This window comes from Carassius gibelio, chromosome B25 (genome assembly GCF_023724105.1).
Source record: "Carassius gibelio isolate Cgi1373 ecotype wild population from Czech Republic chromosome B25, carGib1.2-hapl.c, whole genome shotgun sequence".
Lineage (NCBI taxonomy): Eukaryota > Metazoa > Chordata > Actinopteri > Cypriniformes > Cyprinidae > Carassius > Carassius gibelio.
This window is the reverse complement of record NC_068420.1, coordinates 19,227,619-19,255,020: the sequence shown is the minus strand read 5'-3', so window position 1 is coordinate 19,255,020 and position 27,402 is coordinate 19,227,619. Positions and strand designations below refer to the sequence as shown.

Genomic DNA, 27,402 nt, shown 5'->3' with positions numbered 1-27,402 from the left:
GCCCGGTGAAACACACCAATTTGAAAAACTAATGGAATGCATAGTCGATATAAAAAATTGGATGACGAGTAATTTATTACTGCTAAATTCAGAAAAAACAGAGGTGTTAATCATAGGGCCTAAAAACTCTGCTTGTAATAACCTAGAATACTGTCTAAGACTTGATGGTTGCTCTGTCAATTCTTCGTCATCAGTTAGGAACCTAGGTGTGCTACTTGATCGCAATCTTTCCTTAGAAAGCCACGTTTCTAGCATTTGTAAAACTGAATTTTTCCATCTCAAAAATATATCTAAATTACGGCCTATGCTCTCAATGTCAAATGCAGAAATGTTAATCCATGCATTTATGACTTCAAGGTTAGACTATTGTAATGCTTTATTGGGTGGTTGTTCTGCACGCTTGGTAAACAAACTACAGCTAGTCCAAAATGCAGCAGCAAGAGTTCTTACTAGAACCAGGAAGTATGACCATATTAGCCCGGTCCTGTCCACACTGCACTGGCTCCCTATCAAACATCGTATAGATTTTAAAATATTGCTTATTACTTATAAAGCCCTGAATGGTTTAGCACCTCAGTATTTGAATGAGCTCCTTTTACATTATACTCCTCTACGTCCGCTACGTTCTCAAAACTCAGGCAATTTGATAATACCTAGAATATCAAAATCAACTGCGGGCGGCAGATCCTTTTCCTATTTGGCGCCTAAACTCTGGAATAACCTACCTAACATTGTTCAGGAGGCAGACACACTCTTGCAGTTTAAATCTAGATTAAAGACCCATCTCTTTAACCTGGCATACACATAACATACTAATATGCTTTTAATATCCAAATCCGTTAAAGGATTTTTAGGCTGCATTAATTAGGTAAACCGGAACCGGAAACACTTCACATAACACCGTACTTTCTACATCATTAGAAGAATGGCATCTACGCTAATATTTGTCTGTTTCTCTCTTGTTCCGAGGTCACCGTGGCCACCAGATCCAGTCTGTGTCCAGATCAGAGGGTCACTGCAGTCACCTGGATCCAGTACGTATCCAGACCAGATGGTGGATCAGCACCTAGAAAGGACCTCTACTGCCCTGAAAGACAGCGGAGACCAGGACAACTAGAGCCCCAGATACAGATCCCCTGTAAAGACCTTGTCTCAGAGGACCACCAGGACAAGACCACAGGAAACAGATGATTCTTCTGCACAATCTGACTTTGCTGCAGTCTGGAATTGAACTACTGGTTTCGTCTGGTCAGAGGAGAACTGATCCCCCAACTGAGCCTGGTTTCTCCCAAGGTTTTTTTCTCCATTGTGTCACCGATGGAGTTTCGGTTTCTTGCCACTGTCGCCTCTGGCTTGCTTAGTTGGGGTCACTTCATCTACAGCGATATCATTGACTTGATTGCAAATAAAAACAGACACTATTTCAACTGAACAGAGATGACATAACTGAATTCAATGATGAACTGCCTTTAACTATCATTTTGCATTATTGAGACACTGTTTTCCAAATGAATGTTATTCAGTGCTTTGATGCAATGTATTTTGTTTAAAGCACTATATAAATAAAGGTGATTGATTCACGCGACACGCAATAATATCATAATATTTTATTATATGATATTGGTTTGAGACTTAGAGTATTTTATTTAGTGGAGAACTTTGCAGCAGTATTTTATTTCTTATTCTTTTTTATTTTATATATATTTTATTAAAAAGTATTTGAAAAAAAGTGTATAGTAATAAACAACCTGCAGTTTAATGTTTGCATTTCTTTCCCTTACTGTACCGAAAATGAACCGAACCGTGACTTTAAAACCGAGGTACGTACCGAACCGTGATTTTTGCATACCGTTACACCCCTAGTATGAATGTATGTTTTGAGCAGATGATATCGAGCATCTTGTTAGTTCAGTCAGGTCATGTTAGTCACGCTTGCATCAGCTGACAGTCATCTGTTCTTGACGTGTACCAATCCAGTCTTGACACCTATCACCTGCGGTCTATTTAAATTCCCATTATTCAGTGTCTCTCCATCGCATTGCTGCTTGCAATTAACTCCCTCCTCCAACCCCAACTCCACCAACTGAACCTGTAATCTGATCTAACTTGTTCTTTCTTTACAGTGTCTTCATTGGAAGCAGTCTCCATGACATTTTTACAACTCTTACAACAAACTGAGAATTGTAATTATGTATCATGTATGCTTATAATGGTTCTGTTCTGAACCCCGGGGGGGTTTGTCTTGCTGCTTTCCCCGCTCTGTCCAAGCATGGCTGCAATCACCAAGATCTTTACAAACTTCTTTCAACAAGTTTACTAAATATAAGTTGGGCATACATGTGTGGTTCTCAAACAAATAACACATATTAAGGCGACTCGTTCATAGTAAAAAACAACAACAATTAAATAAAATTAAACCCCAGTTGAAAGAACAATTCATTTCTACTATAAATTAATAAAGTATTTGTATAGCGATGTTGAGTGGTTTATTCTCTGTACACACAGAAGAGGGCATCACTATGTGAATGAACTCTTATTGACCATCAGCAGATATGAGCTTTTGACAAAGAACTGATGATCAGTTATCTTCAACATATCACTTAAGATTGTGTTCATACAGACAAAAATAAAGAAGTGCAGCACATATTCATTGTCAGGATAGTACACGGAGGCAGAGGTAAGTGAATTCAACAGTCTTTATTTAAACAAGGGTTCGTGAGAGGGAAGGAAGTGCAATCTTGGTGCGGGTTCTGTGGAGTTCGTGTCCGTGGAAGCCAGGTGAGTTTGCTCATGTGAAACCCAGACGAGTTTGTTATGTATCAAGATGTCAAAGCCAAACAATACGCGATATCAATATTTGTCTCTTCTCTTTGCAGCAGGAGCTCAATAGTCGAAGAATCACATGGGCACTCAGGAGATATTGAGGTACGTAGGGGAGTTCAGATCGCAGAATATGCTAAGAGCGTTCTGGAGACAGGAGAACAAAGACACACAAGTTAACTTCTCAAATGTAAGTATACGTTACTGCTGGTGTTTCCGTGAAGACGAGGTGAGTTGGAGACAAGATCATGAGGTCGATTCCTGTTGGAGGCTTGACAGTTCACTGGGGTCTCCGGGGGTGTCTTATAGTGCAGGAGTAATGGAAATCAGGTGCTGGTGATTAGAATTTGGGAGAGTGTGAGCGCTGGTGATTGACTGGGACCGGGTCTGCCCGATCCCTGACACTACCCCCCCCCCCCCTCCAGGGTCCGTGCCGGTGTCGTGGAGGTCTGCCTCGAGGTCGTGGAGCGGGTTTCTCAGGATCCCGTACATGAAACTCAGTAATTAGACTTGGGTCAAGGATGTCCTGGCGAGGCACCCAACACCTCTCATATTCATATAGTGAGGGAAGCTGGGCAGAGAGTCCACCCACATGCCCGCATGTCTCTTCCATGGATGGTTTGTCATGCAAGGGCATATTTTCCCCGGTGCCTAGCGGAAGAAGACATTGCTTGCGATGTCGATGAGGCCAACAGACGGCGGGATCCATGAGTCAACGAATGCACAATTTTTTGCTTTTTTTTGCTTTATCTGAATTCATGTTACTGCAATGTACAGTGATGCAATGTACAATATTGAGTAGGCCTATTTGCTTTTTTGGTTGTTTGAAAATGTGCCTCCTGAAAATATGCCTTCTGAATAAACAGTGAATATCAAAGACTGCAGTGTTTTATATAAAGTAGACTAATGTCTAGTCTGTACTGCTGTGTATGTGTGTGTGTGTTCACTTCTGTGTGTGTGTGTACTTGTTTTTCTATTCTGGTGGGGACTTAAACCTGAATACACACAGACTCATGGGGACTCGTGTCACGGTGGGGACCTAAATTGAGGTCCCCACGGGTAAACAAGCTAATAAATAACACAGAATGAAGTTTCTTGAAAATCTAAAAATTCATAAAGTTTCCTGTGAGGGTTAGGTTTAGGGGTAGGGTTGGTGTAGGGTGATAAAAAATACGGTCTGTACAGTATAAAAACCATTACGCCTATGGAGAGTCCCCACAAGGATAGCTGACCAGACATGTGTGTGTGTGTGTGTGTGTGTGTGCGTGTGTTCACTGCTGTGTGTGTGTGTGTTCACTGCTGTGTGTGTGTGTTCACTTCTGTGTGTGTGTGTGTGTGTGTGTGTGTGTGTGTGTGTGTGTGTGTGTGTGTGTTCACTGCTATGTGTGTGTGTGTTCACTTGTGTGTGTGTATGTGTTCACTTCTGTTTGTGTATGTGTTCACTTCTGTGTGTGTGTGTGTGTGTGTGTGTGTGTTCACTTCTGTGTGTGTGTGTGTGTGTGTGTTCACTGCTGTGTGTGTTTGCTTCTGTGTGTGTGTGTGTGTGTGTGTGTTCACTGCTGTGAAAGTGAAAGTGACGAAAGTGACGTGACATTCAGCCAAGTATGGTGACCCATACTCAGAATTTGTGCTCTGCATTGTGTGTGTGTGTGTGTGAGTGTGTGTGTGTGTGTTCACTGCTGTGTGTGTGTGTGTGTGTGTGTGTGTGTGTGTGTTCACTTCTGTGTGTGTGTGTGTGTGTGTGTGTTCACTTCTGTGTGTGTGTGTTCACTGCTGTGTGTGTGTGTGTGTGTGTGTGTTCACTGCTGTGTGTGTGTGTTCACTTCTGTGTGTGTGTGTTCACTGCTGTGTGTGTGTGTGTGTGTGTGTGCGTGCGTGCGTGCGTGTGTTCACTGCTCTGTGTTTCACGAGTTCACCCTTACATCTAATCTGAAGGCGTATATTAGGCATATTTTGGCGTGCTGTCCTGGGGGAGAGGTTCGGGCCCGGAGCATAGCCCGAACCCAAATAATTCCCCCTATCCCCAAGATGGAATAAATAGATAAGAAGTGAGGAGTTGGGGTGGAGGAGGGATGCCGAAAAACTGTCATAGGACAGGAGGTAGGAAGACTGGATATATATATGCTTGTGTGCTATTTAAGATGATTAGCTAAACGAGATGCACCTGTGCCAAATTGGATGATTATCTGATCGTGCTCCTCCTGAACTTTGTTAATAAAACCACATTTGTGCACTTTGGATGGGGTTAAATGCAGAGCACGAATTCTGAGTATGGGTCACCATACTTGGCTGAAGTTTTTTGTGGGTCAGATTAGATCATCGAGTGGTGTTGGTGCACAGATGTCATGTGATCATCACTAATGCAGACTCGTCTCTGGAGGATCGACAGCAGGTTCAGTGTCTGCAGACTCAGATGCAGGTGCAGGACTGTTATTCAAACACCGCAGCGTTTATATCTTCAGAATCTCTGCAGCCAAACAGTCTTTAATCAATTTAGACAGAATTTTTTTTTTTTTTTTTTTTTTTTTTTTTTTTTTTTTTTTGTGCACACAATTATGTTGTAATATTTGAAAATAAAATGATGGAAAATTGTTAATAAAGGTAAATAGCAAAAGAAAAAAAAATGAATATCTGTAATATCCTATATTATGATAAAGAACAATTGTACACAATAATTAAAAAGTGTATTCATCAAGGATGCATTAAATTGCACTAAATGATCGACTTAGTAAGAATAAGATGTAAATGACTGTAAATGACAGACTTGCTGAATTTGACAATGCATTTCTCAATCACTAGAGGGCGCCACTATATAATTTACCGTAAGTATGTAAGGTAGGGTTTTTTTTTCTGGGTAAAGGTACAGCGATAAAGACAAACGGCAATTTGGTATAATAATATAACCTGAAAATAATAATAATAATAATAATAATAATAAATAAATAAATAAAATAAAATAAAAAATGCAGGTAAAACACACAACCTGCCAGTCTATCTGGAACAAATACAGACAAATGGAAAGCCAGTGTTGATGATTTTGTGATTTGCCTTGGAGATGTATTACACATTTACTTTTTATATTTTGAAGTTTTATTAAATAATTAAATAACAGCATAATGTCAATCTAAAAGCTAATAAAACTCTTCAAGACAAACTAAAAGCAACAATACTAATAATAAAAGAATTAAAGATTTTATTGTCGGCTAGTCAATTGGGTGAAGACTTTATTTTTATTTATTTACACGAGTGCAAAATTATAACAGAGCTGAAGTCGTTTTCATTTCGCGAATCTGTTCATTCAAACATTTTGTTTCAGATTGTCTGCCTGCGTCCCAGTGTGCCCACTATCCATCTTTAATACTTTGTGATATTGGTAATTTCCAATACTATTAAGGGTGGATTGTATACACATGGGAAGCAGGGTCTGATTCAAACGATTCAGATTCAGTGACTCCGAACTTTTTAAACGGTTCACCAAACAGATTCATTATGTGGGGGTCGATGCTGCATTTGTGTAGTAGAACAAAAAATGGCGTTTATAGTTGCGGTATTCAAACCGATACAGGCGTTTTTATGCTGTTTTAACCCATTGCTAAAATATAAAGTCCCACCTCTAAACTTCCGGGTTGAAAACGCCCCACTGAACGCCATAGCATTGTAATTTGCCCAAGTATAGGTCTCGTAATTTGTGGTTTCAGATGATCAGGTGGTCCGCTCAAAAACACAATACCTGACACCCGCATACTCTAAACTTCCCAAATACACCATTGATAGGCTCATTATTAAACATGTCAGAGGCAGTTCAATGAATCACGAGTTGCTGATTCACTGAATCTTTCAGGCTGCGTTTGGTGAATCTGATTCAAAACCCGATTCGTTCTTAAATCGAACGAAGTTTGGTATCTGACTCTGAGGCGCAGATGGATATCCATGCTAAAAGCAAACAAGCAGTTAGGAATCAAATTTATCGCTAAATGTATTTCATATTTAGGCAACATAGCCTATTATATGCACAACTATTGTGGCTAAATTATGAGGATACTGAAAATGTCAGTAGGCTAACAAATGTATTTCCTTTTACCAACGGATACCTTAAGCACATAAATAGATGGCGTTTTATTTCCGTGCAATTCTCTTTTTTTGAACGCCAATATAGGACTTTTAACTTTAAGGCAGTATCAACTCAGATCAACAGAGCCAGGCGCACAATGGAAGCGTTAGTAAAACCTGAATTACTTTCCACACAGAGGCACGTGTGTACAGTTGTAACCCGCCCTCCCTGAGCCTTTGAAAGAATTTGCTCTGTCTTTCCTCATTAAACTGGGCTGAAACATCGCCTTGGATTGTGTGTTAAACTTGAAAACATGCTCCTGGAAACACAAACGCACGGCGCATTTTTTCTGGTGGTCACAAAAATGTCGTGATTGAGTGAATATTGTTGTTGGAAGATGAAGAGAGCAGGTGAGTGTGTTTTTCTTCTTTTTACACGTAATACACACTAAGTCACAACTACAACCATTTCAGTTATACAATAAGCTGATGTAATATTTAAATAACGTGTAATTTAAAAGACAAATGTGAAAAGTGTGTTATCACAAGCTCACCACTTGTTTATTTTATGCTTGTTTGAAATTCCCTTTTTAAAAGGAAAGTCAAATGTAAATGAAATAAGTCGGCTAGTCGTCACCCAGAGAGTTGTCAAAATATTGTAACACCTGTTTTCTCTAGGAGGGGTTTGGTTTGGTTTTTAAACTCCTTCAAGCGTCTACTCGAAATATTGACTGGAGTAAAATGTCTGGCAGCTATTAGTTTCAGTCTACCATATTTATCTGATTTTTGTTTTTAAGTGTTATTTTAATAACGTTAACTAGTAGAATATGCAATATAATTATTACTTTCATTGAAGCTGGGGACTTTCCATGTACAGTACATGTAGTGAAACTGAAATGACAGAAACATATGGTGCTTATGAGAACAACTTTCTGTTTTGGGCTTTGATGGACTCCAAGCCTATTAAATGTTTTGGCTAATGTAACACTTAATGTAATCACCTAATTGTATAAGTAAAAAACATAAAGAATATATTTCGATATTACGGTGCCTGGGAGATGACATGGTCAGTTCACTTAGTTTTGTCATGGCCACGAGATATTAATTCATGGGAACGTCATATTATGTCATGTCCTTCCCTCAACATAAGAAGTCATGGCCACGAGAAATAGATGTCGTTCCCTCAACATAGCATCTCAAGGCCACGACTTCTTATGTTGAGGGAAGGACATGGTTTTTCTCGTGGCCATGAGTTTAATGTTTAAACAAACCTGCCCGACCATAGCGACCTGGGATTATCAGAGATTTATTCATTCATATTTTATTTTGAATCGCAAAAATTTGTACATTATTTATTATAGAAAATATTTAATTATTGAATTATTATATTAACCATATGCCTTGGCTGCCGGACTTTATTACCTATTAGAGCTGAAACAACGAATCGATTTAATCGATTAAAATCGATTATTAAAATAGTTGTCAACTAATTTAGTAATCGATTCGTCGCTAAATAAATTTTATTTGCCATAAGCGGCTCATTTCGTGCATATTTCAAATCTGCGGTGACCAAAGTGTGGCAGTAATGAGCCACCGGAGGTTTTACTCAGCCAGTACAGCAGGTGAAGTAGCGAATAGCCAATAGCTGGCCTCGTTTTATGTCACGTGCTTCCCGAACAGCGTCTCTGCAGCTTTTCGCTTTACTTTACTTTGAGCCTTCAAAATGAAGAGTAACCTGTAAACTCTGCACTACTGAACTGTTTAAGGGGCCGTTCACATATCGTATCTTTTGCGTGCTCAAGTTCGTTATTTCCTATTTAGGCGCGCAGTATGCACTCTCTTAATGGAAGCGACGCGGTCGCGACACGCACGCGGTGCGATGCGCCCGTTTTTCCAGGCATGTCCACACCGCATCCATTTATCCTTTGCTGAAATTTCCGGGTCTTCATGGAGAGGGCACGTCATGGAGAGAGCACGTCATAGTTGCTTAGCAAAGGCAGACGCCTGGTTGCTTAGCAAAGGCAGGGGCGCTTCTGCCCGAGCGCTTTGGAAAGGAGGAGAAAGCGGCGCGACTAGCGTTTTTCACGCGTTTTTAGGTGCGATATGTGAACGGCCCCTAAGAATTTTATTTGTGCAGATTCTCCAGTACAAGGTTGTTTGCAAATGTTTAGTCGTAAAAGCTGATAACATTGCTTTTTAACAGTTAACATTTAAAGCTTTACAAACATGTTATGTGATCAGTTTGTCGTTTACCAGTTCATAATTCAGACTTGCAGCCTAATTATGACTGAATGAGAGAGGTAAATGTTTGAGTATATTTAAAATGCACTTCTTTTCTAAGTATTCACTGCTCTTTTTCACACAGCAGGTTTTTTGTGTGTGTCCCAATTTTTTTTTTCTGGACAACCTTCTGATGGATTTTAATTTAAATTGTGAGTTCCATTCAGGTTTCATGCCATTGGCACTTTTTTTCGAAGGATTGTTTACAATTTCACAGCATAAGCTATAAAGCTTTTTCCCAGTAAATAATAAAATACAATGCACTGCAATTTTATTCTGTTTTATCCTTATACTTCGTGAAAATATGTTCTCAAAGATTCCTTAAGCTTTGTTTGGGATGTTAAACTACTTTAGGAGCTCTAAGGACTGCCATGATGAAAACAATATTTGAAATCTCCTTGTGAATTTTGCTAGAGTATGGGTCAGTGTTTTGATTGCAGAAGAGTTCGACAAAGGATTACTAACATAATAAAACAACTCCAGGTATATTTTTGATGAGGATATGACAATGCAAAATGGTTAAAATCTCTTAAAAATCTATGCTGAATGATAAAGACCCTTTATTAATAATTTACTTGGGGAAAAAATGGAAAAAACTAAAATATAAGTACATAAACCGATTAATCGATTAATCGTAAAAATAATCGACAGATTAATCGATTATCAAAATAATCGTTAGTTGCAGCCCTATTACCTATAATAGTGAGCATTCAAAATGAAGTTTATCATGAATAAATGTTACATAAAGTGCATAATATAAAATAGGCCTACAGGAACACATTTTTATCTGTCCTACAGTCTTGTAAGTCCATTAAATGATCATCTTGTTACCGTAATATTTGTATACAGTTGAAATGATCTTTTGGCCACGACATAATATGAAATTCTCACAAGTTAATATGACATTCCCACAAATTAATATCTCCTGGCCAAAACATATTATCATGTTCCTATGAATTATTATATCATGGCCACGACGAAACTAAGTGAACCGACCATGTCATCTCCCGTTTTAAACTGTGTTTCAGCCAAATAATTATTTTCGTTGTTCATATTTCTGTATGTGCTTTTCTTTCTCCTCTCAGCTGGTGATCAGAAACCACCTTTGGCACCAAAACCCAAGGTTCTCCCACCACCGATGCTAACAGTACATCCACCTGCTTCAAAGCTCTGTGTTTACCAGCCTTCCTTGCCAGCTGTTAAATGCAAAGTTAAACCTGATGTGCCACCAAAACCATGCCTCTCCAAACTCCCCCCTCCAGCTTTCAATATGAAATGCCTATCATCCAAGGTTGGTCATCAAGCTGTTTCACAACAAACGTCTGGCATCACAAAGAACGTTGGTGCTTTAAATTTCAGAAATGAAACTCAGAATAGCAACAAGCCAGAGTGGGATTACATCATTCCCATCTGCGTGTGCAATGACCGAAACTGTGCCAATTGCTCACCGAAGGAAAACAACCAAAATGTTCACCAACAAAGTTCTGATAAGTATAAAGCGAGCAAAAACAAAGGACCCGGAAAGATCCCATTAAAACCTTCCTTGAAAATACCAGAAGAACAGAAGCATTTAGTGACACCCTCTTTGTCGAAGTCCATCTCTGAACACAGTTCATCCAATAGTGATCATTTCCATCCAACTGAAAAACATCGGAAAACATCCCAGAACACAGAGCCACTGAAGGCACATCAGAGTGGTTCTGAGATGCAGTTGACCAGGAAGCTCCAAAACAACATTGTATCTAGTGTTAATTCATCTGCTGATAGTAATCCAGAACCTCTAGAATGTCAACAAGCCATAAGTAGTGTGCAATATTGTCCATCCACTACAAAGCCACCTAAAAAAGCACCAGTGGCCATGCAGCGCAAAACTATGAAGAAGCAATCCAGCATTGTCCTTCAGGAGGCAACAGGCATCACAAAAAAAGAGTTCACTGTCTTACCAGTTGATGTTAACAATCCAGATCCATTATGGAAAGAAAGTCCAAAGGTGAACATCAATGCTGTAAGACATTCTAGAGAGAACAAAGATCCTCAGGCCTCAAGAGGTGCAAAAAGCACCCAGTGCATCAGCCAGAAGGGCGCTCCAATACCTGCCCCACGCCAGAAGATCTCTCGGGTGCAACAAAATAAATCCCAGGATATTGGTGTACAGGGGCCTGTAAAGAAAGCAAAAAATCTGGATGTAACCACTGGGGTCATTGACATTTTGGTATCAAGCAATAAAGACATGAAGAAGACCCAAAAACTTCGACCTGATGGCAACAGGCTCAACAACATTGGGGCTACAGAGCTTTCAGTAGATAGGCTTCCTAAAAAGACACCAGAATCCCAATCTCCACTGAGAAACGATGGTCACATTGAAGAACCTCTCCCTCTTGCAGTTGAGAAGAAGCAAGCAAGTCATGTGCCAAACAAGAAGACTCTCAAGCCGAAATCTAAGTCCTTATCATCAGCAGACACCCATAAACCTAATGGCCTCAAGAAGACCTCCTTTCTTAGGATCATGGACCTTGAATCTGGCAAAAAGGTGCCTAAGTTATCCGTCAAGAGCGAACAGACTGTCGATCCCGCTCCGGTTATGAATGAACACCCAGTGGATACAGAGAAAAGCAAGCGCAAAATCTGCTCTCTGGAACTGCTGCCACTGCACAGTGTACTCCCAGATGGACTGGATTTGAGTCCAGCAGTGAATGGGAACATATTAGGAGTTGAGCAGTGTGTCGATGAAGGTATGGAGAGTGCTGGTGAATCTGAACATGCATATGAAGACATCGCAGAATATGAAAACCTGCCTCCTTTTAGCCCTGCAAAGGCACAGGATACCATTAAATGCCAATACCAGTCTTCAAAATATGAGGACGATGGTATTTATGAAGTTCCTGATGAGTTCCCAGAACACTGTGTAGATGCCAAAGAGCAGCAGTTTCTTGAAAGGTTAGTATGCATGGATATCATTATAAATTGTCCAATATGTTGGGTGTCCTGACTTGAGCACCTTTCCTGATGACACCCCCTTCTACACTGTGGGGTTGTGCGAAAAATCTAATGTGATTTTCATGCGCATCTCGTTAGTAAGTAGTTTTACTTAGTAGTTTTGTGTAGATTGTTTTGTGAAAACACAGATTAGAATTTTTTTTTTTGTCAATGTTAAATAACTATTGTGATACTTGAATTTAGACATAACATTATAATGTACAGTATGAAATAATTAATGATTTCTTGATTGCTGAATTTCAACTTAAAGGGTTCATACGACGTTGCTAAAAATAACATTATTTTGTGAATTTGATGTAATGAAATGTTTACGCGGTTTACAGTTCAAAATATAAATTGTTGCTCCTGTATGCCCCGCCTTTCTGAAACGTGTCGATTTTTACAATGCTCATCATTCTTAAAAGCATGGTGTGCTCTGATTGGCCAGCTATACAGTGCAAAGTGATTGGCTGAATACCTCAAGCATGTGACGGAAATGTTTCACCCCTTACCATGTTTGGAAACACGAGATGGAGGTGGTGAAAACAATACTACTGCGAGAATAAAAGTTATGCCTTCTTTTTTTGCTTGAACATTTGGGCGGTGTTATGCAAATATCCGCACATCATGATGTAAACGTGGGGGCATGTTTAAATGAGCTGTTTTAGGAGAGCGTGGATAAGTCTCTTAACTTTTGTAAAGAATATCTCTTTGGGTTTGAGACTTTAATCTTTGCGAGTTTACGGATCTTATCTCTGCACATAAAGCTTGTAAAGCTGTTTAGAAAAGTCACGTTTGTAAAAGTTTGTTTTTCAAAAAGGTTAAAAATATTGACGTTTACATGCTGTACCTAGGGATGGATATTTGTAGTTAGTTTACATATATAATCATATTTAATACATATTTTAGCAACATATTTAGAAAATTCATATTCCTGTCATTCATACTCCAATTCCAATTTTCTTTGGGTTTTATCTAATTAGATTTAATTCACACTCATAAATGGAAAAGGAGACAATTATTTTGTATAGATTTAAAAAAAATAAACTCATATATAAAAAAATCTCTTAATATCACCTTATTTTAAAATAATCATTTTTTTTATTACATTTTAAAATGATTTTCCACAATATTAGTGACAAAATAATTTAATTAAGGCTAGATAATTTGGCAGATGGTTAAGTTTGGTTTAGAACTGTCTTTCTTGTTTTTACTGCAATAATCAGAGAGCTGCTGTCTGACAGCACCAGCAAAACATAAGGTCAAAACAAACTTAAAAACATGTTTTGTTTGGTTTATGTGACGCACCCATTCCACATAGAATCTGAAGAATGGCCAAAGCATTCTGAATAGATGTTGCTGAATGATTTCACATTTGACCTACATTTAATTCAAACTACAGATTCTGAGTCATAACTATCCACTCTTCTGGGCCCTCATATATCAACACTGCAATGTGTGCATAATGAGAACCACCACAAAGTGTGTGAACTACCAACTTATATGTAGGAATGTGCTGAAATATAAGGACAAAATATAGAACCTTTTCTACGCACTGTTTATAAATGAGGCCCCTGGTGCTGTAGCTGTTCTGGAGGGAAGATGGTAATTTGGTGATGCATTCATGACAGCTCTTCAGTTCCTCTTTTGATTTCTTTCCAGAAATATGTTGGAAGAAGTGCTGGATTTGGATGATACACGTTCAGAATATGACGATAGCTCAGAAGATGAGGATAACAATGTCAATAAAGGAAAACAGGTACTGTATTCACATTATTTAGAAATGCTATAAAATCTTCTAACACTTCATAAGTTAAAGGGATAGTTCACCCATAAATGAAAATTGTAATAATTTACTTACCCTCATGTCTTTCTAAACCTGTATGAGTTGCTTTCAGTTGGTGGTTCCCATTGACTTCCACTGTATTTCTTTCCCCATGGAAATCAATGGGAACCACCAATTGTTTGATTACCAGTAATCTTTAAAATATCTTCTTTTATGTTCAACATAAGAAAGCAACTCATACAGGTTTGGAACGACATGAGGGGCAAGTAAATGATAACAGAATTTTCATTTTTGGGTGAACTATCCCTTTAAAACTTCATTGATCCTAAAAAAAGAAAAGTTATTTATTTACAGAAATATAACAGAACAGGATATACCATTTCTATACATTGTTTACTTATTTAATTAGAGCTAAACGGTTATTTTTGATGGTAATTTCTTATTTTTTTTCTAGACTGAAGCGAAGAAAACCAAGGTTGCGTACATTGTAAATGAGATCTCATCTTCAGAGAAAGTGTAAGTCTTGTTCGCATAAATTCAATAAATACAGAGTTCTGGCATGAAACTATAGAATGCGCAGTCCGATAGGTCTACCACAATCTGACCTGGCGACATCATTGTCACATGGCAGCTGATTGGTTCTCTCCTGTATCAGTAGCCAATGATCTTATTGCTCAATATTCAATACTTTGTTTGTTTGTTTTTGCTGTAGCAGTTTGCAGCGCACTTTAGAAACCCTTCTCCTTCCCCAGCTCCACCTGTATAGATCTGCTATGGGGTGATTCATGTATGCTAAATGGAGGTTATTCATATGTGTTATATTTGCAGCAGCAGTATTTCTTACATGCTCACAGCAACATGTTGTGGATGTATTGGCAGTAGCAAGTCTCTGTACCTACTCTGCCGCAGCAACAGCGTAGCAGATCTGTTCCGCAAAAGAAAAAAATATACATTAACATTGTCATGTACATTACCATGCCAATCCCTCTGAGAGTTGTCATGACAGAACTTAAGTTTTATTTGCATAAATCCTTCCTTTTGAAATTTGTATTCTTTCTTTAAATTCTCTTAATTGTACTTTTTATCTACTTATTTCCAGATTCGTGAAAGTGCTGAAGCTCCTTCATGTAGTAAGTGTTCACTATGACTTGAGTTGATTTATGCACAGTCACGTTAAGTAGCAGCCATTGCGTAATGTCCCATGTAAAAGCCTGCTTTTGAACCTGTTTGATGAAATGTGAGTAAATCAGTCACATGGGCTCTTTTCTAAATCTGCTTTTTAATGCTTCATCTGCTTCTTGTACATTATTAGTGAAAGCAGACTGACTTGCAGTAGCATTATTGCACTGAAACTATTAGTTTCTCAGTATTATTGTCACTATTTTTTAAAACCTAAAAATAGTCGTCTGGTAGCATCAAAGTAGCAACCTGCTTTTTTTCATTCAGCTGTTAAAGTAGAGACTAATTAGTTTAATTGAAATGTTACAACAAGAGTCATATACATTTAAATGAACACACTTTACTGTTTGGGATCAGTAATGTAATAGGTTTGTCTGCCGTCTGTTAGGTATAAATCAATCCTGGGTAAATAAAACCAGTTTAAGCATTTGTTTTTATCCAGGAAGGGTTCACCCTTATTTTCTCTTATAGTACTCATGTCAGTATGAATTCAGTGTATTTCTTCTCGAATGATGAATATTCTGGTAATATAATAAGAAAAATATGGGAACTGGGTCTGTCATGCTCCAATTAATTGAGCTCATTTGAACTATTAGGATACTTTTATTGTGTTAAGTTTCAAAGCCTTTGGCCATTTTGAGAGCTTTTGGTGTTAGTGATGGTAAAAGGTCTTTGGAATAGCATCTAAAATAATGGTTTTCTGTAATTTAATATCACTTCCTTTCGCCCTGCAGGATTTTCGTGACGCAGTGATGAAGGCCTCCTGTCAGGCGGGGAAACCCGTAATCGACGAGCGAGTCTTGAATCAGATCCTGTGTTATTTGCCGCAGCTGTACGAGCTCAACTGTGACCTGCTGAGAGAGCTGGAAGAACGGGTTGCTCACTGGTAATGAAAACATCAACAAACTACCAGAAAGCGACAAATCTTCATACCTTTTATTTATATTGTAATGCTGGGAAGTCAGTAGCTGCAGTGCGTTTGTAGGTCACCGTTTCATGGAAAATGTCACTGTAGAGCTTAAGACAAATATATGTTTGATATTTATGTAATAGCTAAGCTAGACAAAGATATTAGCTTTATTAGTCAATGACATATGTGACCCTGGAGAACAAAACCAGTCATAAACAGCACCGGTATATTTGTATAGCCAACAATATACTGTATGGGTCAAAATTGCTTGTTTTTCTGTTATGTCAAAATCATTAGAATATTTAATAAAGATCATGTTGAAATTGTTTAATAAATTTTACACAATAAATATATCCAAATTTATATTTTGATCAGTAATATGCATTGCTAAGAACTTCATTTAGACAACTTTAAAGGTGATTTTCTCAATATATCACCCTAATGTTCCAGATTTTCAAATAGTTGTATCTCGGCCAAATATTTTCCTATCCTTACAAACTGCACATCAATGGAAAGCTTATTTATTCATATTATATATAAATCTCAATTTCTAAATATTTTCCCTAATGACTGGTTTTGTGGTTCAGGGTCACATGAGTGTGACATTTAAAATCCAGTTTAAAACAAATGTGTCAAGTTTTAGAAATGTACTCTTTGTACTAATGTTGGCTCATATTCAAGGTAAATTAAAAATGTAAAAATTAAATAAATATTTCTTAAATATTACATTTAATGTGGTGTGGTGTAACAAAAATTTTTTTTTAATGTGTGCAAATCTTAATAAAAAAAATAGATTTATTTAAAATCAATTTCTACAGTAAATATCCTGTTTAAAGTCACAGTACATTACATTTAACAATTTTAACTAATATTAAATCAAAAAAATTAAAACTTTATTTTATTGAAACAGTTTTTCAGTCAATGTATGTATTGATTAGTTTAATAGATCAAAATATAAACATCATATCATTAACCCATTTAATTCATAATTTTATCCAAAAAGTTTGACTAGTCACTGAAATAAACACTTCAAGAATTTAATAATGTAAATATTTAAAAATGTTTTTCTTTTCCCACTTGTCATTCCAAACTTGTTTGACTTTCTTCTGACACAAAAGAAGAAACTTTAAAGAATGTGCTAGTTGCTCCTTTCATGACGTTTCGAATGAAAAGGACTGCAGCTTTAAAGCTTCATGAAGGAACCACATGCACAACAAAATATCATAGAAATAGTCTAAATGATTCTTGCACTCTTTTCCTCGTCCCTAAAGGCGGTCGCACACCGGACGAGACGCGCCGCGTCGCGTCGCGCCACATGTAGGACAACTCGAGGTATCGCACACTGGACGCGCACATTCTATATGCGTGAGCTCAATTTCGCAGCAAGATGGGAGAGTTTTAACTTCATCTATTATTTTAATTTTAAATATATGATTTTAATTGATAAAAGCTGAGTTTTTAACGTTAATTAATGAAAAGAATCTGTGTTATTATAATAAGTCTGTTATTGTTTTGTTGTATCTGTTGTCTAGGCAACTGTGCTGCTGAAAACGTAACCAAACACTTTGTAATGTTTTATTTGAATGAAACAAGTGAGCTGTACTTTAATTTCAGTTTCAGTTTATAACATCTGGGTTTTTTAATATAAAACTATGCGGATGGCGCTCTGTGGCGCGGCAGAAATTTGAACAGCGTTCTGAGTCGTAGCTGGGCGCCGCGGACAGACGCCGAATGGCGCCGCCGGTGTGTGTACTCACATAGAGAATAATGTGTTCGAATTTTAAAGACGTGGCGCGACGCGACGCGGCGCGGCGCTGCGCTTCTCGTCCGGTGTGCGACCCCCTTAAAGCAATGTCATAACCTTCTGTGAAAAACAACCGGAAATGTAAAATTAGACAATCAGCGGTGTTCTTTTGAATCTAAATCAAATGACTCTGAATCTAAATGATTCATTCACAAATTGAACTGATCTGTTTCTTTAAGAGCAACCAGGACATTCTTCTAAATATCTTTATGTGTGCGTGTTCCACGTATGAAAGAACGTCTTGCGGGTTTGGTAATAAATGTAAATAAATGATTACAGAGAGTATTTTTATTTGAACTATTAATAGCTGTTTCCTTGTTCAAACAGGAATGAGCACTGTTGTGTAGCAGACATATTTGTGAAGAAAGGCCCGTATCTGAAAATGTATTCTACTTATATCCGAGAGTTCGACAAGAATGTGGCCCTTCTGGAAGAGCACTGCCGGAAAAACCCAGCGTTTGCCAAAGCTGTCCGAGAGTTTGAGGTGACAGAACCACTCCGACCTGTCCGTTCAGTTCACTTCAGACACTAGTAACCCAGATGCTCTAGTTTGTGTGAATGGCGGTGTTTGGAGTAATGTGAATGGCCTATGGGTTACACATTCTTAAAAACTTCTCTGAAAATGTCCCTCTGGCCATCATCTGCCTTTCTCTTTCTGTCTCACTGATGCAGAGCCTCCCATGCTGTGCAAACCTGGCAGTGAGAGATTACATGCTGAAACCCATCCAGAGGATCCCACAGTATCAGCTGCTCCTGACCAGTGAGGATCCACTCATGAGTTCATGACCGTGTTTTTTTTTTTAAATACACTGCAATTGCTAAGATGTTCTGAGTAGTGTTTTAAAACACTACAGTTGCCGGGGTGTTGTGGTTGGTTGCTAGGGTAAGTAGGGTTGCTAGGGTAGGGCAGTGAGAGAATTTATTCCATGAATCATGATTGAATCAGGAAATCTGCACTGATACCCCGATCTACAGATTACTAAGAGCAAGAGAACAGTGAAACCTGACAGCAAACACCTCAGATAAAGAACTTCCACACATCTGAACACAAGAGCGACACGTTTTCAGAAGAGCATGTGTGTGTGTGTGTGTGTGTGTGTGTGTGTGTGTGTGTGTGTGTGTGTGTGTGTGATATGCAGTTTGCATGCATTAGTTTGACACCTAATCAGCTTTCCAGAGGAAGCAGAAGTCTGAGCTACATGCTCCTTAATGCTTGTGTTGTGTAAGCAGTTCAGGCTTAATGCTGCAAGAAATGTGAACTATGTATGTTATAATACAAATGCATTGATCACATAAATGTGTTCAAACTAAGGATTAGTCTAGCTCTTCATGATTACATTAATCAACTTGATGAAATAGTTTGAAACTTAAGGCACCGTTATCATGGAAAACAATCAGCACCTGCAACGCATAGATATCTTTGACGAGAAAGAAAGAAAATGTGGAAATGTGATAAAAATCAGCAGTGAAATGGCTTAATGACAACTTCTAATTGTTTATTATTCAGAGTGTTCTTTTGTATAAGCGTAAATTTAAGAAATGTTTAAACATACTGTACACCTGTGTTATTTCTGCTTAGATTATCTCAACAATCTAGATGAAGAATCGCCAGACTACAAAGACGCAGAAGGTGAAAATATATGGTCTTATTAGCCACACAATAAATCTCAGTCTTTTATTATATGATATATAAACACTATATTTATACATGTTTACAGCTGCCCTAACGATAGTAAAGGAGGTGGCTAATCATGCAAATGAAATCGTAAGACAAGAGGTAATTCAGAATCTGTTTTTTTTTTTTTAGTTTCTAAAAGATACATACAATGTCTTAGGCTTTTTGTCAAATTTTTAGGGATGTGAAATGTGTTTTTTATGCAGGACAACAGCCAGAAGCTCTATGAGGTTCAGTGTCGGCTGACTGGGAATCATGTGATCGTCCAACCAGGAAGGGTACATTGACAACTGCTAATTCCTGTTGAATTGTTTTTAAGCGTAAATGCTTGTAATATATTAATGTGTGTTTTTTAGGTTTTGTTAAAGGAAGGGATCTTGATGAAGCTCTCCAGGAAAGTGATGCAGCCTCGGATGTTCTTTTTAGTAAGTGACAGTCGTCACACTGATCATTCAGTTTTATTAAAGGGGGGGTGAAATGCTATTTCATGCATACTGAGTTTTTTACACTGTTAAAGAGTTGGATTCCCATGCTAAACATGGACAAAGTTTCAAAAATTAAGTTGTACGTTTGAAGGAGTATTTCTGTTCCAAAAATACTCCTTCCGGTTTGTCACAAGTTTCGGAAAGTTTTTTTCGAGTATGGCTCTGTGTGACGCCTAAGGCACTAAGGCACTTCTGCCGGAAGAGAGCACGCTCCCGTATAGCAGAGCACTGAGAGCACAACAGACTTCACTGATCAGAGCGAGAGCGAAATGTCACAAAAGAAGTGTGTTTTTGGTTGCCAGGGCAAGACAACCCTGCACAGATTACCAAAAAAAAAAAAAACAGCATTAAGGGACCAGTGGATGGAGTTTATTTTTACAGAGCATCAACGGAGTTGTGCAAGTGTTTGTGTTTGTTCCCTGCATTTCTAAAATGCTTGTTTTACAAACAAAGCCCAGTTTGACGACGGATTTGCGTATCGTTTATTTCTTAAGGATGATGCAATCCCAACGAAAAAGGGTCACGATCGTGTGTTGGAACTGCAGGCGGTGAGTAAAACTGCTTCAAATATCTCTGCCTTCTTGTTAGTGCGTCCGCCTCCCATCGGAGACCCGGGTTCGAGCCCCGCTCGGAGCGACTCGTTGCTGCTGCTGCTCTCGTTCAGTTTCAGCCTTCGAAGCTGTCACAGCTTCCAAACGCTCTCATTGCAACTGCCGCTTGTGATTCTTTAGCTCCGCCCACACGTCACGCCTCCAGGCGCTCGTGTTTTTCCGGGAAAAATCGGTACAGACTATCTTTCTCTTATGAATATAATAAAACTAAAGACTTTTTGGAGTTATGAAGGATGCAGTACTACTCTATATGTACTCAAGATTAACAGGAGATTGAGTGAAAACGAGCATTTCACCCCCCCTTTAAACATGACATGAAACAATATTCACAATGCAACTTCTGGTATGAGGCTTGATTCACTCTGTTCTATGGGCGAGGCTTAATTTTACCCGTTATGATTTAGTTGGATGTTATGGTGTTATTGTTGATTAATAGATTTTTTTCCACCTTGGTTATTTCAACTGAAAAACAATGGAAAAAAAGGACACACACACAGAAAAAAGTTTGTTGCATCCAGTGTAGTGCAAGTTACTTCCAAACTGTAATACATTATAGATTACTTTTTACTTTTATTTAAAAGTAATTCTTCAATTTACAATAATGCCGTCACATAACTGTAATGTGTTACATGACTCCTGTATTACTTTTGAGTTACTTTCACTAAAATAACTACAGATGTAGAACCGAGTCTGTTAAAAGTATGGTAGAGGTAAAGTGATTATCTGGCAATATCTGTGAATTGCTTGGGTCTGTTCATATTAGACACAACTGGACTATAATATAACACCACACACAGCTATTGACCGAGCTATTGAACAGGAAGTAGTACTTACTTGCGGCATTTTTGATTCGTTAATGTCTCGCTGTCTTTCTGCTTAATTTTTTCTTCTAACAATCACATTTTGGGATAAAAGTGTGTTGTTTCTGAACATGTATTGAGTAAAATATTACTGAAAATGTATTCGTAATGGCTTACCCTACTGCGTTACAGAAAAAAGTAATCCGTTACAGTAAAGCATTACTTCTGTAACATGTTACTCTCAACACTGGTTGTATTCTTTTGATCTTATGTTGAGTGTTGTTTGATTTGTTGGCTTGTTTGTTTTGTTTATTGTATGCTAATTTTGATTGTAGATTTTTTTGTTGTTATTAGTTGATTTATGTTGAGTTTTGTTGTTTTGATTTTTATGTTTATAGTTTTTTGTTTTGTTTTTGTTGGTTATCTTGACATGTTAATTTTGTTTTATATTGATTCCATGTTGACTTCTGTTGATTTTGATTTTGTTGGCTGTTTGGTTTTGCTTGTTGATTTTATGTTGACTTGTTGGTTTTGTTGGATTTGTAATTAAATTTTTTTTTTATTTTGGGAGTTTTATTTGTTATATATTTCATAATATAGAGACTTGTTAATTTTGATTGTACTGATTGTTTTTGTTGTTGTTAGTTCATTTTACATTGATTTTGCTGTTTGATTTGTTTATTGTTCATTGATGTTTGTTGACTGGTTTGATTTTGTTCTTTTTTTTTTTTTTTTTTTTTTTTGATTTTTTGTATGTTTTTTTATTTTTGTTTGTTAATTCTGTGTTGACTTGTTTGATTTTGTTTGTTTGTTTGTTTTATTCTGTTGTCTTTTGTTTTGTTTTTGTAAAAAATAATTCCCTAATATTGGCCTTTTTCTGACATAAAACATGAAATATTGTTATTTATCGTGTATTTCTTATTTCTTCTTGAACAGTTGAACGATAGTCTTCTGTACACCTCGCCGGTAGCAACGGGTAACTTCAAACTGAACAACATACTGTCATTAGCTGAGATGAAGGTGAGATTTTTTTTCTTTGAAAATGTCACAGTAAAATGCAGTCCTGCTTATAATCACGTATTTTGTTTGTTTTGTTTTTACATGTATATTTTTACATCTTTACATAGATTTCAGGATGTCTTATTTTCTATTATTGTCTGTATTACGCTCAGGTCAGTAAACCAAGTCAGGAGGGGTATCAGAATGAGCTGAACATTGAGAGTGTTGAACGATCTTTTATTTTATCTGCCAGGTGAGAATCTTTCCATAAAATGCTTAAATATTAAATGTGTGGGCTGTGGTGGTGGTTCTCATTTGATCCTATTTATTCATTAATCCTTACACCCAAGTTCACCCAAAACCCATCATTTTCTGAGGCTCATTTTGCTCCAAACCTACATGACAGACTGTGTTCTGTGAAACATTAAACATAATTTGAAGAATATTGAAACATTTATTTGCCCCTACAGTGAAACTTGAAAGTCAGTCGTATCCAAAATATCATTAAATTGACAAAAAAAACCACAGACATTTAAAAATCGAAATATCTTCTCTTCGTCCGAAGAACGTTATGCAGATTAAAGCAGGGTGAATAAATGATAATTTTGGTGAACTTAAAAAAACGTTTATATTGTACAGTGTCCAGATTCTTATTATTCATCACTTACATTTATTTCATGCCCGGTAACGTGAAATCCATACAATTTGTAGACCATGTACTTGTAATTCATACAGTTGAATGAGTACTGTATGTTTCTGACTGTTACACTCTTGTGGTTTGATCCTCAAAGCTCTGCTGCATGTCGAGATGAGTGGCTTCAGGCCATTTCCACCGCAATCGACGATTACACCAAGAAAGAGACCACCTTCACCTCCGTCAGAAACCCTGAGATGGTAAACCAACTGATTGAAATTACCTGTAACTGAGTTTAAATCATGAACTTTATCATCATAATGCTTCATGTGTGCAGTTTTATCATCAACTCATCAATATTTTCCAGGCAACCCAAGATGTTCCAGACAGCGGGGCCCAGCTGGGATCCAAAGCCCCGATATGGATCCCGGACCTGAGGACCACTATGTGCATGATCTGCACCTGTGAGTTCACCCTCACCTGGAGACGCCACCACTGCAGAGCCTGTGGGAAGGTGAGATGATTGCCCTTAACAAAAACCACATTCACACCTGAAATTATCAGGGGCAATACGATCACAAGGAGGAAAACCAGTGTAAAACATGTCCAATATGAGATCTTGAGGGTTTTTGGTTAAATGCTTGCAATACGTTCAGTGGTAAACAAAACCTCAAGATATTTTAATGTTTTATTCTACTATATGTAATGGATACAAAGTAACTAGAGTTACAGTACGTAATCAGATTACTTTTTCAAGCTACTAGTGGAGTAATGCATTACTTTTACATTTACAATGAAATACTTGAGTTACTTTTTCAATTAAATAATCAAGTTACTTTGTGTTCCCATTTATAGATGCTTCTTTCAGTCTGAGGCCTTTTCATTTCACTTTTGGTGTGAAAGAAAGGGCCTTTACAATTGCCAAAAATATCACCTTTGGGGTTTTTGTTATTAAAAACAAATAAGCAAGCCCAGCCATTTGCAATACATTACATAAAATAAATGGGACAGCAAAGGCTATGCTACTTGCAAGTTCAGTTACAGTTTGTATGAATATAAACGCAATAAGTAAATTTTAACTCAAACTTTCCACCTTGTAGAAGGAATAAGCTTAAGTCAGCCTACAAACAAACTACACTATAATCTTAAAACGTTACCGTAACTAAGCTTCGGACAACTCTTTTAAATAAAGATTGAAAGAGTTGTCCGAAGCTTAGTTACGGTAACGTTTTACGATTATAGTGTAGTTTGTTTGTAGTCTGACTTAAGCTTATTCCTTCTGCTAATTGTATTTAGGCTACAATATTCGGAGTTGCTGTGCTAATTTGTGAAGATTATCATATATGAATAAAACGTGTAAGAATCATAAACATTTGCTGGTCACTTTTTTTGTGCAGTTATTCAAAGTCAAATAGCCTTTTTGTTGAGGGCAAACATTGTATGATAATGCTAGCAACATGCTAACACATATAGCAACAAAAACAAGCTGATACATGCACGCAAAAACGTGTTAAGTTCTAGAAACACGCTAAATTAAAACATGTATGCAACATACAAGGAACTGCTGAAAACATGCTTATACACGCTTGTCACAACTTCTAGAAACATGCGACAAGCTACAATATGCTTGTGTTAACCTTTTAATTATATGTTGAAACATGCTGAATCTATCTGCATCTATCTATCTATCTAATCTATCTTTTAAATATTTAAACCATAAGCTTGTAAAAGGTAAAAATGTCAATGTGATAACTGTCTTAATCATATACAGTATTTGTGAACTATTGATTCAAATTCAAATTATAATTATAATATTGATATTACTTCAGAATACTTTTACCTTACAAAACATTTTAAGGATACTAAGGAATTAATAAGGAATAAATACTATTTAACTTGATATAATCACTAAGTTGACATTTTAAGAATCATGAAGTTTAAACTATTGTTAGAAGTTGTGTAAGTTTTCAAATCCAACATGAACTTGGCATATGTTTTTGGACAATTTTTAAATGTATATTATATATACTTTTAATTTTTTTATTATATACATATTTTTTTTATTATTATTATCATTTCCACATGCACCAGATTTCTTTCAGTCTGTCTGCCAGCTAGTAGTTGTTCACTGCATGATGTTTGCGTGTGTTTATGCATGCCTTCTCTTCTCTTGGCGTGTAGGTTGTGTGTCAGGCCTGTTCAACTAACAAACATCCGCTGAAATACCTGAAGAATAACCTCGCACGAGTTTGTGATCTCTGCTTCTCCGCTTTGCAGCAGAATAGTTCAGGTTCATGACACAAACACACTCGCACAGAAACCGTCTGCTCGAAGCCTCTACCTATATATTGATTTGTAACAAGAGTCTGTGTTTATGTGTGTGTCATTACTAATAATAGGTGAACAAGAAACCATTAATTCGCCTCTGTCACCTACTGGCAAGCCGCCAGGGGCCTTTCCCTTCAGAAAGCAGAAGAAAATACCAGCTGCCCTTAAAGAGGTGATGATGCAAAGAACTGTCTTTCATATGCAAGTCAAAGCTGACCGAATCTAGCCTAATATCATAAAGAGAGGTTTGTCTTGCTCCAGCCATTGAGGATTTAGTTTTTGACGTAATAATCAGAAATGGTTCTTGAGCAGGTCATGATGTGACACTAAAGACTGGAGTAATGCTTCTGCAATTACAGTTTTAATAACAGGAATAAATCACATTTGAACATTTTTTAAAATATAATTCAGCTATTTAAAGTTGCAGTCAATATGTACAATATCACTTCCTCTGCTGGATTTTTTTCTTAGTTAAATGCTGCCTTGATTAGCAAAATATGCTTTTTCAGAAAGTCTTAAATGTTGGATTTGGTCTGTGTACATGTACATTTATTTTAGGTTTCAGCGAACACAGACGGGTCCTCGATGAGCGGCTACCTGGAGAGGGCGAAGGCCAACCGAAAACAGTGGAAGCGGTTCTGGTTCGTCATCATGAACAAAGTTCTGTACACTTACGCTGCCAGTGAGGTGAGAGTATACAGCCGGGGCCGTTTAAATTCAGTAAATAGTGTCCATCTTTAGTTTTACGCAGACTTTGATGTCAGTTTGAAATGATCAGTAGGTCGAGGCTACTCTTATTGGTGGGGTTTCAGCTGTTTTGGAGTGATAGTATCAGTGATGGTGACGGGGTGGGTCTAGTTTCTAAACAGAAAGAGCCATTGAGGTGTAAACGAGGGCAGTCGTGTGTTAATGTGTTCGGGTTTCTGTCATCACACAGCGCATGAGATAGCAGATCTTCAGTTTAGTTTCAATAGATAGTATTTTTGATGTTTTTATAGCATTATTTTTGTTCTTGTCAAAAGGTAAATTTGAATTAAAAAAAAATTTTCATTGTATTTTTTTTTTTAATTGCAGTTCAAATTATGCAGTATTTCTGGTATATAACCACATATTTTAGTATTTATCCAGTATTATTTCTATGTAACCAGGCAGCTCAATGCATTAGATAAATATATTTTATACACTAGTATAAATTATATATATCGTATTTTTTACCCTGTTTGTGTTTATTGTATGCAGGACGTAGCAGCTTTGGAAAGTCAGCCTCTTCTGGGATTTTCTCTCCGAACAGAGAAACCCGAATCTTCCCTGCATTTTAAACTTTATCACAAAAGCACTCTGTACTACATCTTCAGAGCGAGCGACAGCCAGATCTGTGACCGGTGAGTGTAATATAACACACGTCTGAAACACTCCATGTGTTTCATATTTTTGTCATTTAAATCTCACAATCCTATCTTCCTCCCAGATGGATTGAAGCGATCCAGGAAGCCACGGTCCTCTAACCCTCTCTCGCTCTCGACCTGTGATGTTTCCAGATCAGAGCGTCACACAAAAGACACACACATGCATTAAAATTTATTAAAATTACGGCACGCCACATTTGCGTGTGCAGTTGGTATTATGAAGTTGTGAAATGTATGTTTTCACTTATGTAATAGTTCTCCATAGCATATCTGATCATTATATACTACACATCCTTTAATTATGCTGTTATATTTATGCTTTACGGCAAATACACTGTAACCAGTTAGTTGCATTTAATAAATGTATTTTTATACAATTTCATTTCAATATATTGTCATTTTAGAATGTTCAGTCAAACCAAAAATTATTCAGACACCTGATATAGTGTGTACGTATATATTGAGATGAATTTGTTCTGACACAGTTTTACGGTTCTCGTCATATTTTATTACAGTTTTCTAAACTGTGATATAATGTGAGACATGTTAAAGGTTTCTGAATACATTTTTGTTTGACTGTAGGTTGTTTCAAAAATATATAAGTTTTCTACTGTAGCCTAGCTACTCTATTATGTTTGGTCACCTATCAGTAGAGTATT

At 37.3% G+C, this 27,402-nt stretch overlaps 1 protein-coding gene across 1 annotated transcript; it reads left to right on the top strand.

Annotated features, from left to right (window-relative positions):
- The first annotated feature begins 7,043 nt into the window (after positions 1–7,043).
- On the top strand, positions 7,044–27,120 carry LOC128013736 (FYVE, RhoGEF and PH domain-containing protein 6-like). Its single transcript, XM_052596926.1, has 21 exons — positions 7,044–7,281; positions 10,236–12,087; positions 13,789–13,885; positions 14,367–14,428; positions 15,012–15,042; positions 15,826–15,977; positions 18,133–18,289; positions 18,478–18,565; positions 19,385–19,435; positions 19,524–19,582; positions 19,687–19,758; positions 19,837–19,905; positions 22,313–22,396; positions 22,549–22,628; positions 23,167–23,269; positions 23,377–23,523; positions 25,191–25,299; positions 25,409–25,509; positions 25,896–26,024; positions 26,577–26,719; positions 26,806–27,120. The coding sequence occupies exons 1-21, from the start codon at positions 7,269–7,271 to the stop codon at positions 26,840–26,842; spliced, it is 3,636 nt and encodes a 1,211-aa protein (XP_052452886.1). The 5' UTR covers positions 7,044–7,268; the 3' UTR covers positions 26,843–27,120.
- Positions 27,121–27,402: the final 282 nt, after the last annotated feature.